Source organism: Quercus robur, chromosome 5, assembly GCF_932294415.1.
Source record: "Quercus robur chromosome 5, dhQueRobu3.1, whole genome shotgun sequence".
Lineage (NCBI taxonomy): Eukaryota > Viridiplantae > Streptophyta > Magnoliopsida > Fagales > Fagaceae > Quercus > Quercus robur.
In genome coordinates this window covers 59838034-59854306 of record NC_065538.1, presented here as the reverse complement: position 1 = coordinate 59854306, position 16273 = coordinate 59838034, and the positions used below count along the sequence as shown (strand labels likewise).

The following is a 16273-nucleotide window of genomic DNA, read 5'->3' as shown; positions in this document are numbered from 1 at the left end:
CCTAATCTAATGTCCAACTCATGAGCATATAAACTCATATATTATCTTTTTCCTTTCCTATGTGGAACTTAGGATTTTAACCACTTTTTATAACATTTTCAATGAAAATAGAAAACACCAATTTCTTATTCACTCCATGCTATTTTTCCAACAATGTTAGATTCACCTTAGTTTATTTTTAGTACACTGAAGTCAAGCCTTACTTATAGCCTATAGGCTTAACAGGATAGAGAATTTGAATTCTAAATATTTTAAAAACATCAAAAGATATTAACCAATTAAGTTATAAGATTATTGACATTGACTTTTTTAGTTAAATGATGAGTCCAACTCTTTTAATTTTATTTTGTGTGCCCATAACGGGCAGAGAGCTATATAGTGTATACCTGTTCATATTGAGGAAAAAACGTAGGATGGGACAATATGTAATCAAGAATAGAAGGCAAATCTTTCTCAAAAAAATAAAGAATAGAAGGCAAAGGACCTTCCTATCCATGGGTTAAATCATTGAAAAAACTTCTCAAAAAAAAAGAATAGAAGGCAAAGGACCTTCCTATCCATGGGTTAAATCATTGAAAAAACTTGACGTTCATTTGGATACAGTTTATTTTGCTGAAAACTGAAAATAATAATAAAATAATAATAAAGTTACCATTCACACATTTGACACTGTTCATAAGCCTAGAACACTGTTCATGAACAATGAACAGTATCAGACACGCGTCCCAAAAAAAACAAACAAACCATCACCACCCAAATATGTTGTATTACTTGAGAGGAACTTTTAAAAAATACATATTAATCTTAATTAACTCAACTTTCATTACAATTTCGCTTCAATTGCATCGTACAGAAGCACATACAATACGAAAAGATTCTAGCTCGATGGTAATTTTACAAAAAAGTCATTTACATCGGGAAACCCTGTATTACATGCTTCTTAACATATAGTTAACATATCATTTAGAATGAAACTTATATCAAATTCATCTATTAAAATAAAAATCCCCGATCTATATATATAAAGATAAGTTTATGATAAGGAAATAAAGAAAAAAGAATAATAGAAAGGAATAGGATAGAATCAATGAAAGAGAATGCAGACGTTAACCAAAAAAAAAAAAAAACAGAATGCAGCCACTCGTGCGCCAAAAAGAATTTGATCCCATCCCATAGCCATCATGTGTTGCTAAGGACTTGCTAGTTGGTTGAATGGCATCATAAGGATATAAAAATTGTCTTGTGACCATTAAATTGTAAAATTTTAAAGCATTTAAATCAACTCCAGCAAAAATTCATGTTTATTTTAATATAAAAATCTACTTTTATTTTATTTAATCATTTTTAAAAAATACCATCACTAAATTATCTATTCCTGTAGGTGCATTTTTTGCTTCAAGGAACTCATGTACTCCTTGGCAATTTTTGCTTGTTCCATTTTAAAAAGATATCTTTCCTCTCTCTACCTTATTAGGGATGAAATAATGGAGTAAGAGGAAAGATATCTTTCTCACATGGTACTTTTTACTCCATTGGTTCATCCCTTATAAGGTAGAGAGAGGAAAGATATCTTTCCAATGTGGGACAAGCAAAAATTGTCAAGGAATACATGAGTTTCCTTGAAGCAAAAAATGCACCTACAATAAAAGGATTTTCCAATGTGAAACAAACAAAAATTGCCAAGGAATACATGAGTTTCCTTAAAGCAAAAAAATGCACCCTCAATTTCAAACTCTCTTTTATTAAAATATAAAAAAAAAAAATTATTTTTTTTAGTTGTATCTCTCTTTACAAATAATAACAACTATCTATTTTCCCTTCTTTCATTCTCCATACGTAAAAAAAAAATAAAAAAAAATAAAAAATTAAATGCAAAATAAATAGTACCAAGGTAAATTACATGGTTGTTATAGTTGTAAATGGATTTTATAACATTATACATAGATTGATATAAGAGGTTTCCGGGTTGATTGGGCAAAATGTGGAGCTTATTCTATTTTATAAATACTTATGTGAATACTCTTAGGGAGATTTGCTTGTGACTGACTCATGTACAAAAGAACACAGACAGATTCAACTTTTGAGTAACTCTCCAAAAACTTACAGAAGGTTAGGTGAATCGCAGTCAGCTCCTATTGATTTTAATTCACAAGTAGTGCACACTTGACCAGAGGTGTGCCATCACTTCCAACTCACTGTCCTTTGTTGGCTTTGAGAAAAAACTTATAAACATTTTTGGCAAAGATGAAACTTAAGACATCCACGCCGTCTCCAAGGAGTGACCACGGCTGAATACTGACTGCGGTCGTATTTTTTTTTTTTTTAATCACAATGTTACAAGCAAATCTAACAAGCATTAGTGTAACAATAGAATCAGAAGTAATTATGATGACAATTTGTAAATCCAAGTGGTTCAGATATAATCCATCATGGATATACCCACTTCTGACTCCCAGATCACCAAAAGATATTTGGAAAGAGCATCAAGTGCAAGAATTACTCTCCATCTGGTGATCAAAGATTCAAAACACTTGCTAACTTTGATTGGAAATGGGAGGCCGACCACGCCCCATTGTGAATCCCCTAGTTCCATCAGGCATTCTTGGCCCAGGAGGTGGCTTTGAGGCTTCAATGGGATGAGTTGATGAAGTTCTTCCATGACCTAAGGGTAACAGTATCAATGTCTGGGTTAAATTAAATGTAACTATCAACAAAAAAGGAAAGGCACAAGAAGCGGCAGTTTTGTCTGATACCTAGCCCATTGTTGCCACGATAATTCTGCCTTCTAGGTCTGCCTTGATTTCGACCTTTATGCCCATTTTTCTCCTTGGATAGATGCTCCCCATCCTAAAATGAAGACATAAAACGTAATTGAATATGCAGGGCATTCTTCTATTTCATTCTACGACAACAAAGTCTGGTGTAAGAAAACAAAAAACTAATTTCAATAACATTTCAGTGTCTTATACTAGGGCTACTGTAGAAGTTAGTAATGTATAATACACTGATACAACTCAAACAACAAAATGCTCTGATACACAAATTTGAAAGGAGAATATATCAAAGGCGTTAAATAAAATGCTGATATATGTATCCTTTAAAAAATAGTAACACTACTGACCTCTTCATCAGGTATATCATCATGATGCTCACTCAAGTTATGATTTTCCTCATCTCCTGCATGATCAGATCCCCGGCTAGTACTATTCCTCTCAGAATCAGATCCCCGGCTAGTATTATTCCTCTCAGAATCAGATCCCGATCCCCTCCATGGTTGTCTTCTCTGCCCATACTTTCCCTAAAGCAGAGAAATTAACACAAGTACCTATTTTTGTCAAAATTAGAGATGCAAGGTCACATGAATTACCACTCTATTAAGAGGCTTGACCCGCATGCCATTTCTCCAGTCCTGTTCATCATTCAAAGTAGCCACCTGATCCAATTACCAGGAAAGTACCAAGCCTATAATATTAGTTATCCAAACAACACAACCAAATTGCCAAAATATTTAAAAGAGGACTTGATACTCACAGCTTTCTCAGCAGCTGCCACAGTCTCATACTCCACAAGAGCATGTAACTACATTCAAAAATAAGAAACCTTTTAAAAATCTTCCAATCAAAATAATACAATCAAAACTACACGCGCAAAATATTTCCAGCAACTTGAAAAACCCAGAAAGCTGGAATCCTCCTCAAATAAATATTAGAAAAAGCAAGCATCTCACACTAGGCCTACATGTTGTGGACAACTTACATGCATAGCATTCCATTTTCACCCAGAGAAGAAAAAACAGAAGCATAAATAAGGTCAACAAAGAGATGAACACAAAAGTAGCAAGAGCAAGTTATTTCCTGAAAATGAAAGTAGCCAAGAACAAGTGATTGCAATCATTTATACAAGGCTCCTAGTACAAGAAAACTTACAACTTTGGTACAGATTCTAACATATTCAACTATTCAAGCTCCAAGTGAAAGCATTATTTCAAGAGACCTCTAAGAAATTATATATATATATATATATATATTGATAGGTAATGTAAGATATTATTAATAAAAAAGCCAACCTCAATACATTGGGGATGTACTATGGGGGCACAAATCAAGAAATAATACACACACACCAAGGCTCTAACATCTGGTAGCATGCACATGGCATTTCATATAAACCATTCCATCTAAAGCACAAATAAACAAAAACAGGACATAGCACTAGTAGTTCACCTCCACATAGGTCTCAAAGATTCTCATATAAAGAAAAAAGGTTCTCTCCAAACTAGTTTGGAGAGAAACCCTACAAACTCCTCATATATTTTTATATTGAATGTAAATTTTGAAAATCTAACTGTTAAATTGCATGTTCTTATCATATCCTTCATGCTTGCAAAATTTCAAGAAGACCAAAAATCAATTGCTATATCATCAAACAAATGTTAAGATTTCAAGTTTTTGTGATCTAAAATAGTGTATAAAAAATAAGTTTATTGATTAAATAGTAAACAACATCTGATTTGAACGAAATTTGATATGCATGTTAAGAACATAAAGAACATGAAATTCAATGGTTAGATTTTCAAATTTCACACCCAAAAAGAGATATATCAAACAAATGTTAAAATTTCAAGTTTTTGTGATCTAAAATAGTGTATAAAAAATAAGTTTATTGATTAAATAGTAAATAACATCTGATTTGAACGAAATTTGATATGCATGTTAAGAACATAAAGAATATGAAATTCAATGGTTAGATTTTCAAATTTCACACCCAAAAAGAGATATATGAAAAGTTTGAAGAGTCTCTCCAAACTAGTTTAGAGAGAAATTTTGTTCATATCTCCAAGTATCTCAAAATTCAGCATTAACAATGCTAAAGAATATTTTTTGAAAAAAAAAATAATAAAACAACAAAGTCAATCCTTTCCAGTTGCACACCTTACTACTGATCAGCATATCAGGCTTGCAGCCTTTCATTGACTCTTCTACTGCATGGGGATCACGAAAACATATATTCTTTACCCTGAAAATTAAAAATGAAATTCTACAATCAGCATAAAGCATAAGGCACCACTATGACAACACGAAAAAACAAATGAAGAGCAACTTGACCACATGAAAACATAAATGAGGAAAAAATCATACTTTCCAGCTCCACCAAATATCCTCTGAATGTTCTCCATAGAATGATCCTCAGGTAAATTTTCTACCAAAACAGTGTATAACTAGGGTCCACAAATTAGATTCTACAAAATTACATCTGAGTGAAAAATATCAATGCCGTCAAAAGTGGTACCTTTGGATCCCTAGGCTCAGTTAACTGAAGAGGATGAAGTCGTTTCACCCTCTTTCCATTTGGATTCACAACCTGCAGTTGTTATGTAATAGATCTTGAATATGACTTTTACCATGTTGAGCACTCCAAAGTCACTAAAAAGGGAAAGAAGAAGGTAAAGAAAAGAAGAAGATTACAAGGAATGAAGACTCCCTTAGTGCAGCTGCTATCAATTTATAGTCACGGGTGAGCTTCTTCATTTTCCTAAAAGAACCTATAACTGCAATAGGAACTGCGAGGAAAATATGATAAAATAAGTGTCATTTATTTCCCAAAAATATATATATATATATATATAAAAGATTCTAAATTTAGATTTTTTTTTTTGTTTTGGGGGGGGGGGGGGGGGGGGGGGATTAACCCATAAAATATAAACTCAAGGTTAAGGTTGCAACCCAATTGCAACAAAGATAAGAAGATAATTATTATTACTACTCTCTATTTGCATATCCTTGTGTATATGCATGACAAACACATAGATTCAAATAGACATAAATACAAAAAGGTTTAGAATTACTCTTTGGGCATAACTGCCCCCTGAAAAATTCAATAAAACCATAGGAGCAAAATCTTCTCCATCAATATGTTAAGTTTCTTCCCTAGCAAGAGGAAAACAGGTTGACTGGAACATGGTGATTGAAGTTTGCAAATACCCAGATGCACAAAAAAGGACAGACACAGGGAGAGGGAGAGAGAGAGAGAGACGGCTCCTATGTTGGCAATAAATGAGTGGTGATCTATCAAAAGAAAAAAAAATGTGGTGACTGCATCGGTGCTTCCAAATTCCAGCCATCATAAAAGTTAAGGTCCCTTGAGTCAGAAGTGGTAAAGGAAAGGGTCAGCAAGTTCAAGCATAGTTAGAAGTTGTTTCAGGAAAGTGGACATATGGATTCAACATTATGCGCTACTCATGCCATTCAACATTCTTTTACTTACTATTTGTAAGTACTGCCATCAAACCCGTAATCAATCCTTCAAACCACCATATCAATTAATAAGGCACACACATTCACCCCTGCGAGGCTGCACCCTGCCTAAGACATGTTAGGTCCTATCCCCTCTATCACTTAAAATCCAGCAATAAAGGCTGACAAGCATCATATCCCAAGAAATAGCCATGGCACTTTTAATATAGCCGTGTTGGACAAATGGCTATGACATTATCGGAGGAATCTTCTCATTTGTATAAATGGATCATTGGCTTGAAATATGGGGAGGATTGGGGTTGATGGTTGATAAGGGTAAGAAGTACCCATGGATGTAGTATATGGAAGAGTACTAGTGGAAGTTGGGATAGATTTGCAGTATGTAAAGCAAGTGCTAGGGGATGACAATTGGATCAGGCTTTGGATTGATATATGGTATGGAAACCAATCATTGAAAGTGATCTACCTGAAGTCGCATATCATTGCAGCTGACAAGGACGCCTCAGCTATCTCTTATTTGGAGTTTCAGAACAAAAGACAAGCCCAAGAAATATCAGATTTATTTTTTACTTTAATTATTAGAAAAAGATTTAGTTGATTCTAAATTTGATATATTGTATTCTGATATCCTAAACAATGGGAGTCCTAATCCCATGAGGTGGGGGTTCTATAGTGATGGCAAATTTGATGTTCATTCAAATCATGAAAATTTAAGAGGTTCAGGAAATTACATTTTCATGGAAAGAGTTTCGTTGAGCTATATTCTGGTTCGAGGAATTGGCTTGGTATTCTTCCTTCATTTGGAATCTAGCCCCTTTATGCCTTTTTTTGGACTTTTGTGGAAGGAGAGGATTCATCACACATTTGAGGGTGTGAAGTCTAGGTTATCTAGTTAAAATCAATGTTTAAGATTCTTACTCCTTTAGATTGTAACTTTCATTCATCTAAATTTATTTGGAGTCTTTTATGTATAAATCTTGTGTAAATGAGGGAAGCTTCTATTCTTTAGTAAAATTAATCAATCATTAAAAGAACCCACTGAAATGTACATCAACTTTTCAAATCAAAACTCTAACTCTCATAGGTTTACTTGCAATTGCTTTATTTCCAAAATACAAATGGACATGTGCTGATGTGCGTGAGACACCATCAAAGGATTTGGATGGATACTACTGCAACAAGGGGCAGGACACAGTCAAAGGATTTGAATGAACGTTGCAGAATAAAGTATTCATTTTTTTAAAGGATTGACCAAGAATGTATTTTATAATATAGCCAACCACAAACGAGAACTTCTGAGAGTCCAACCTCTGCGTCCAATTTGAAACAATATAATCCAAGGACCAAAGAATATTATAATTTAACATACCTGGTTTCCTCTTTGAGAAAAGCCAACATTTTAACAAGGGCACAATTAAGGAATTCAGATTGACACGTTTGACTTCCTTCTTTTTTTATAATTAAGGGGTTTTGATCCCTGGACATCTTCATTGGAAACATCAAGAGATGCCAATTGAGCTACAAGGCTCTTGACTTTGTTCCAACCCCAAACATAATAATTAAGGGAAACCAGGACTCATGGACCAAGAATGATTTTTGAAAATTAAATGTATTTTGCCTATCCAAAGTAGAAATGTATTTAGGACAAACTAAACCAGGCAGGGATAGTCATTAAGACTATTCCTAGAAGCTGGGTGCAGCCAAAACCAAAAACTGCTCCCGGCAAAAAGACTTATAAGAATAGAGAAGGAATCAGTATGCAGTTAGGTGCGTTGTCATTCAGACCAATCCTAGATGCTCGGCACAGCAAGAACTTGCTACACCAGGAAAACACCCAGGCAGGGCAACCTGTCAGAAGTACCTGCTTTACTCATCATTTTCATGATCCCTATTCTTGTCTTTCTAATTATGAAATGTTTTCCTTAAATAATACTGATAGAAATAGAATAATATGCGGGAATGAGACAATGTTGATTTAGCATTAAAGTCTTATATCAAAAATGGTTGTGCTAAGGGCTGAAAAAGATTGAATCCAGCGGCCCTGTGTTTGTGGCTAATGTTATAGAACATGAAAGATTTATTTCAATAGATTTTTAAAAAAAACACGTGAGTTAAATTTATGTCCGTCAACATCTATTCATGTGTTTGTAATGTGGAATGTCGGCATAATTTATGGCACCATCAACATAGAGCTAAATCAAATTACGAAAGTTTGGAGACTTACCAAACCCCTCTTTATTCTTCTTCACCAAGCTCATCATATACTTGTCGTTTGGCAAATTTTCATCGCTAAAGTAATACTCTGCCTGAAAAACATAAAAGAATTCCATGGTACTTGAGGACATACATAACACCTAAACTTTGGATCAATAGAACTAACAAAAAAATCCCAAGCGACTACTTTTGCATTGGTAATAAATGACAAGTATCAATCTTGACAAATCTTGAACCCCTAACCTCACACACCACTCCATTCTTATGGGGGTTGTAGGTGCCATCTAAATGTTTCAACTTTCAAGGACTTCCCATATTGCACGGTTATGAGTACAAACATGCATTCATTTAATTTACCAAAGGTTTCAATGGCACTTCACATATCAAATATTGCTAAAAATAACAACTTTCGTATTTCCTTCAATTATTTTCCCAGCATTTTCTAGACAACCAAACAAAACGTAAAGCTTATAATAATGACAGAAAAAAAAAAAAAAACAAAAAAAAAAAAACTATCTATTCCCTGCCGCCCAGAGAGTCGAGTTCTACACTCCTAGGTCAAGTCAAATCGACTTGATTTCTTAGATCAAAAACCTCTTTTTTTTTCCTCATAAATAAGGGCGTGTAGATAGAGAGAGATAGAAAGGTTATCTTGCCTGCTTGATAATCTTATGCTTGAGATCATCGGTGAGGACGGCGGGCCCACCGGGGGGACCTTGAACTTGCTCTTGCTCTTGCTCATGCTCGTGCTCTGGACCGTGATCGTGATCTTGATCGGGATCGTGATCGTGATCGTGATCATGATCATGATCGTCATCGGACGGCAGTGCGTGAATCTCGGGAAGCACGTCATCGTGGTGGTGGTGGTGTTCGTGGTCCGGAGATCCGACGGGTGAAGAGTAGTCAAGATCAAGATCGTGTGATTCAGGTGGGCCCGTCTGGGCAGCGGAGGCGGAGGCGGGACCCTCGACCTCGAGGCCTTCCATTGAGGAGGAGGAAGGGAGCAAAGAAAGGCGTTCTTTAAAAAAAAAAAAAAAAAAAACTGCCTTTCTTTCTCCTGCCCTGTCCTCTCTGCCTCTACGTCTCTGACCCCTTTTTATATTGATATTGCCAACACTGATGGGTCCGTACCTCGTAAGGACAATTTCGTCATTTTTGGTCTTTTCTTTGTCAAATACTTTTGGCACAAAGCCGCACCGCTTCCTTTCAATCTTTCAAATTTCCCCCAAACGTCATTATTGTTTTCTCTCACCTCCGACTTTTTTGAAAATTTTCAAATTTTTTGTGTAATAGTTAGTTCGAGATGCGCTTGAGCCGACATGATGATATAAGTGGCAAAAATGGAACTTTACTACGTGTTCACATTGTGTTGCACTAGAGTACAGGAGCTAACTCAGTCCTTGCTTTCATTCATGCGTGTTTGGTTGGGGTAAAAATAAAAAAATATAGAAAACTCTATAATTTGATTAAAAATGACGGGAATGACGACTCTACATCCCACTGACGAAGATAACATTACTGACGGTAGAATCATCCAGGACGAAGTGATCAGAAACAACGAAGGAAGCCATCATCACTGACGAGGCAAAGAGTTATTCAATGCGATCAATCAATGATCCGAGCAGTTACCAAATCAACCAAGAAGACCGTTGGAAGGCCTATTAAAAGTCTCATTACTGGCCAGGTGCGTTACAAAAGAAAGCATTAACAGCCTCAACGGCTAGCCCTTATGGGCTCAGGTATAAAACTCTCACACAACCAACAGAGGAGGAGATATGCAAAAAATACTCTGAAACTATCTATTATTTCTTTATTGTGTTTAACTGTGATCCTAACTTTGGCATCGGAGACTTTGTGGCAGGCGCCACACCGGTGTCTCTCGACGAGCAAACCTTCACATCTCACGGGTGATTCCATCTGCACATTCACTGACGGATTTGTGTTCCATCAGTTTGGCGCCGTCTGTGGGAAACGAGTTTTCAGATTTATATTCGAAAACGTAGTTTCCATCAATTCACCACATCCAGATGGAATCCAACCCAGATTCAACGGCCTTAGCCCAGCAAGTTCAAGCCCTGGCAGCCACCATCGAGGAACTCACCAGGCAGAACCAGGAAATGAAGCTGCGGCTCCAGCAGGTCCAACAAGCTCAACAGGAAGAAAACCGGTCCAAGGGTAACACGGAGGGAGAGGGGGATAGCCAACAGAGGGAAACCCCCCGGAGACCAACTACTCCGGACGAACAAAACTCAGATCTTCTTCGGGAAATGAGGAAAGAGATGGACGAACTAAGGAGCGCCATCAAGGAAAAGACAGACCGGAGTGTAGACAAGATGGTAAGGGCTACAGATTCGCCCTTCACTGCAGCAGTACTTGATTGCCCCGTGCCGTCAAAGTTTCGCCTGCCTCAGTTAGAACCATTTGACGGACTCAAGGACCCTCAGGATCATCTTAATACCTTTAAGACGACTCTGGGCCTTCAACAACCACCTGACGAGATATTATGCCGTTCCTTCCCTACGACTCTTAAAGGAGCAGCAAGAGAATGGTTTACTAAATTGCCAAACTCATCCATAGACAACTTCGATCAGCTAAGCAGTGCTTTCCTGCGTCACTTCATAGGGGGACAACGCCCAAGGAGACCAGTAGATTACTTACTCACCATAAGACAGGGAGAGAAGGAGACTCTGAGGTCATATGTCAAGCGATTCACCCGGGAAACTCTGGAGGTGGACGAAGCTGATGACAAGGTGCAACTGACGACCTTCAAGGCAGGGTTGAAATCCAGAGATCTTGTAGCCTCCCTTGCCAAAAACCCCCCGAAGACAATGGCTGAGATGCTCCTGAAGGCCCAAAAATACATGAATGCGGAAGACGCTCTAGCTGCCATAAAAGATACCGAGAGGCTGGGAGACAAGTCCAAGCGGGAAGACGACCGCAGAGGGCAAAAGAGAGACAGACCAGAACGTCGGAACAATGACGGGAATAGAAGGAGGGATGAAAAAAATCCTCGTCAGGTAAAATTTACTCCATTGGTTATGCCTGTTGACAAGATTTTCACGCAGATCAAGGACGAGCATTATCTCAAATGGCCCAGGCCATTACACTCGTCCCCCAACGTACGTGACAAGAACAAGTATTGCCGGTTCCACAGAGACCACGGCCACAACACAGAAGATTGCAGAGACCTGAGGGAACAAATAGAGGAGTTAATACGGAAAGGAAAGTTGCAGAAATTTGTAAAGAAAGGAGAATATAGCAAGTTCAGAGACGACAACAGGACCCAAAAAGAATCCTTCAATCGGGATGACGACCATACATCCCAACCTCCACGCAAGGTGATCGGGGAGATAAACACGATCACGGGAGGACCATTCTCAGGAGGGTCATTCAGATCGCTTAGAAAAGCATGCTACAGACAGGTAAACAGCGTCCACGCCATTCCTCCGTCCAAGTACCAACGAACGTACCAAGATATGTCCTTTAATGAAGGAGACGCCAGGGGAGTGAAACAGCCTCACAACGATCCCCTGGTCATAGTACTGAATATAGAAGGGTTCAATACCAGAAGGATCCTTGTTGATAACGGAAGCTCAGCGGATATCATCTACCTCCCAGCCTTCCAGCAGTTGAAGTTAGATCCAAAAAGGCTCCGTCCTTTTGACTCTCCGCTGGTCAGTTTCAGTGGAGACAGGGTCTACCCCAGGGGTATAGTGACTCTGACGGTGACAGTAGGAACCTACCCGTTGCAGCTGACCAAACAAGTAGATTTCCTGGTTGTAGATTGCCCCTCATCTTACAATGTCATCATTGGGAGGCCTACCCTAAACAAGTGGAAGGCAGCAACGTCCACATATTGTTTGAAGGTGAAATTCCCAACAGACGATGGTGTAGGTGAGGTGAAGGGTGATCAGGTCCTGGCAAGGGAGTGCTACCAGGCCGTACTGGCAAGAAAGGAGAACCACACGTGGACGATAGAAGAAAAAGAGGAAGACGGAGTGGAGACCCTGGAAGCAGTGGAGTTGGTAGAAGGAAATGCGGACAGGACAACCAGGATAGGGACGACGCTAAGCCCTGAGATGAGAACGAGACTTATAAAGTTCCTTAAAGGGAATCTTGATGTCTTTGCATGGAGTCACGAAGACATGCCAGGCATTTCTCCAGAGATCATCCAGCATAGACTGAATGTGGACGCCAACAGGAAGCCCGTTCAGCAACGACGAAGAACTTTCGCTCCAGAGCGAGATCAAGCAGTAGCAGAAGAGGTAACCAAACTCTTGACGGCTGGATTCATCTGGGAGGTATACTACCCAGAATGGCTCGCCAACGTCGTCCTGGTGAAGAAACCAAACGGAAAGTGGAGAATGTGTGTAGACTTCACTGACTTGAATAAAGCATGCCCAAAGGACAGCTTCCCTCTACCAAGGATAGACCAGCTCGTGGACTCTACCGCTGGACACAAGTTGTTGACGTTCATGGACGCCTTTTCAGGGTACAACCAGATAAAGATGGCTGAAGAAGACCAGGAGAAGACCGCCTTCATCACCAGCCAGGGACTCTATTGTTATAAGGTGATGCCTTTTGGGTTGAAAAATGCTGGAGCTACATATCAGAGGTTGGTAAACAAAATGTTCAACCAACAAATTGGCAGAAACATGGAGGTATATGTAGACGATATGCTCGTCAAAAGTAAGGAAGAGCTCGCTCATCTGGACGACCTGGAGGAGACTTTTACAACCCTGAGAAAACACCGGATGAAGCTGAATCCTAGCAAATGTGTTTTTGGGGTAGCCTCGGGAAAATTCCTGGGATTCATGGTGTCCCAGAGAGGAATAGAAGCCAATCCAGAAAAAGTACAAGCTATCATTGACATGGTTCCACCCAAGACCGTCAAGGATGTACAAAAACTTACGGGAAGGATAGCAGCTCTAAACAGGTTCGTCTCTAGGGCCACAGACAAATGCTTGCCCTTTTTCAAAACTCTCAAGCAGGCCTTTGCTTGGACTGACGAGTGCGAAGCAGCGTTCCAAGAGTTGAAGCGATATCTGAGCAGTCCACCTCTCCTGAGCCCGTCCAAAGGAGGGGAGAACCTATATTTGTACCTGGCAGTATCAGCCTCGGCAGTCAGCGCAGCCTTGATTAGAGAGGAAGGCAAGAAGCAACTCCCGGTGTACTACGTCAGCCAGGCCTTTCAAGGAGCTGAGTTCAGGTACCCAAGAATTGAAAAGATTGCGTTCGCGCTTATAGTAGCCTCGCGCAAGCTCAGACCGTATTTCCAGTCAAATCCTATCCTTGTAATGACGGACCAGCCAATCAAGAAATCAATGAACAAACCGGAAGCAGCAGGGAGAATGGTCCAATGGGCAATCGAACTCAGCCAATTTGACATCGAGTACCATCCAAGAGTAGCCATCAAGGCACAAGCTCTGGCTGACTTCATCGCCGAATTCACTCTTCCAGACGAAGAAGGAACTACTGACGAAGTTGATAAATGGACAATACAGACAGATGGTTCGTCGGCCCAAAAGAGGGGGGGAGTAGGGGTCGTCATAACTACCCCCGACGGAGAAGTGATGAAGTATGGAGTTCAACTGGAATTCCCAGCCACCAATAATGAAGCCGAATATGAAGGAATATTGACGGCCTTGAGGCTTGGAAAAGCTCTTGGTGCCAAAAATTTGCTGGTCCAGAGTGATTCAAAGCTGGTGATCGGGCAGATCAATGGAGAGTATGAGGCAAAGGAGGAAAGGATGCAGAAATACCTTAAATTGACGAGGATTTTAATTCAGGAGTTCGACACAGTGGATTTCGTCCAGATACCAAGAAACCAGAATATTGAAGCTGACGAAGTGTCGAAACTAGCGTCGTCAGAATCAGGAATGAAAAGCGCAGACGTGGCAATAGAAATTCAGAAATGCCCAAGTATTGAGGAGGTGGCAGTACTCACCACCCAGAGCACAAACACCTGGATGACGCCCTTGATATCCTTCCTCCGAGACGGACACTTACCCCAGAATACTGACGAAGCCAGAAAGGTCAAAAAGAGAGCAGCCAGGTTCACGATCCTAAATGACGTCTTGTACAAAAGAGGCTTCTCTATGCCCTACCTGAAGTGCGTCGACGAGGACGAGGCTAAATACATCCTAGAAGAAGTACACGGAGGAGTCTGTGGCGACCATGCCGGCCCCAGATCCCTAGTAAACAAGGTGATAAGAGCAGGGTACTTTTGGCCAACCATGCAGGGGGATGCTGCTAACCTCGTCAGAAGATGCAGCAGATGCCAGCGGTACGGAAATGTCCAACGGCTTCCAGCAGAGAAGATGACGACCATATCCTCCCCATGGCCATTCGCGCAATGGGGAATCGACATCGTCGGTCCTCTGCCCCAAGGTAAAGGTCAGGTAAAATTCCTTCTAGTTGCTATTGACTATTTCACAAAATGGGTTGAAGCAGAGGCTCTAGCAACCATCACTGAGGCTCGGATCCGGAGCTTCGTGTGGAAGAACATTATCTGCAGGTTCGGGATCCCTTTGACGATCATATCCGATAATGGGAAGCAGTTCGATAGCCAAGGCTTCAGAGAGTTCTGCTCGAACCTCGGGATCAAGAATCACTTCTCATCCCCGGGACACCCCCAGGCAAATGGACAGACGGAAGTAACAAACAGGACGTTGCTCAAAATAATCAAAACCAAGCTGGACGAAGCAAAAGGTGCCTGGCCCGAAGAACTACCTAATGTCTTGTGGGCATACAGGACTACAGCCAGAACCCCGACAGGAGAGACACCCTTCAGGCTTACCTACGGCTCAGAAGCAGTGATCCCAGTAGAAGTTGGAGTAACAAGCATCAGGCGAGGAGCTTTCAGAGAAGGACTCAATGACGAGGGACTGCGGTTCAACCTGGATTGCTTGGATGAAATAAGAGACAATGCGTCCAGTCGAATGACAAAGTATCAAAAGAAAATGGCCGAGTATTACAATAAGAGGGTCAAACTCAGGCGTCTGGCCATAGGGGACCTCGTCCTTCGCAAAGTCACTATAGCTACTAAAGACCAAACTCAAGGGAAGCTGGGCCCTACATGGGAAGGGCCATATCGCGTCGTTCATTACTCTAGGCAAGGGAGTTACCATCTGGAAACTATGGACGGACGAAAACTCCCTCGTCCTTGGAACATTGAGCACTTAAAGAAATACCATGAGTAAATGTAACACACGAATGCACTCGTTATTGAAGTTAATAAAAGTATTATTCATTTAATGTTTTTGCGCAGGCAGTACAGGTCAACCATGAGGCCTATAAATCATTAAGTAACAAGATTCCGCCTTGACGGATGTAAGTTACCGACGACCATAATACTATGGCTAAAAGACTTGAGTAACAAGATTCCGCCTTGACGGATGTAAGTTACCGACGACCATAATACTATGGTTAAAAGACAAGTAACAAGATTCCGCCTTGACGGATGTAAGTTACCGACGACCATAATACTATGGTTAAAAGACTAAGTAATAAGATTCCGCCTTGACGGATGTAAGTTACCGACGACCATAATACTATGGTTAAAAGACTAAGTAATAAGATTCCGCCTTGACGGATGTAAATTACTGAAGACCATAATACTATGGTTAAAATACTAAGTAATAAGATTCCGCCTTGACGGATGTAAATTACTGACGTTAAAAGAACAAGGGACAAGAGTCCGCCTAGACGGACGTAAGTCGAATGGCAGGAGTCAGTTCACAGAAGAGCACAGTGCATTAAATCAACAACTAATTAACAAAGCACAAAAAGTACGGACGGATGTA

The 16273-nt window shown here is 39.9% G+C and overlaps 2 protein-coding genes across 3 annotated transcripts; one reads left to right on the top strand and one right to left on the bottom strand.

The window, feature by feature from the left end:
- Nucleotides 1-2245: 2245 nt before the first annotated feature.
- On the bottom strand, nucleotides 2246-9533 carry LOC126726497 (la-related protein 6A). Of its 2 annotated transcripts, XM_050431760.1 has the most exons (12): nucleotides 9125-9533; nucleotides 8479-8560; nucleotides 5466-5560; nucleotides 5290-5361; nucleotides 5139-5218; nucleotides 4932-5016; nucleotides 3532-3579; nucleotides 3368-3433; nucleotides 3261-3298; nucleotides 3122-3227; nucleotides 2754-2847; nucleotides 2246-2662 (listed from the first exon to the last, which is right to left on the bottom strand). In XM_050431760.1, exons 1-12 carry the CDS (start codon nucleotides 9452-9454, stop codon nucleotides 2535-2537), a joined length of 1224 nt encoding a protein of 407 aa, XP_050287717.1. In that variant the 5' UTR covers nucleotides 9455-9533; the 3' UTR covers nucleotides 2246-2534. The 2 variants fall into 2 exon arrangements, with proteins under 2 accessions (XP_050287717.1, XP_050287716.1); XM_050431759.1 differs by having other exon boundaries at nucleotides 3122-3298; nucleotides 9125-9531.
- A 962-nt stretch (nucleotides 9534-10495) lies between these two features.
- LOC126728462 (uncharacterized) lies at nucleotides 10496-15795 on the top strand. Its single transcript, XM_050434277.1, has 4 exons — nucleotides 10496-10804; nucleotides 11714-13737; nucleotides 13846-14869; nucleotides 15739-15795. Exons 1-4 carry the CDS (start codon nucleotides 10496-10498, stop codon nucleotides 15793-15795), a joined length of 3414 nt encoding a protein of 1137 aa, XP_050290234.1.
- Nucleotides 15796-16273: the final 478 nt, after the last annotated feature.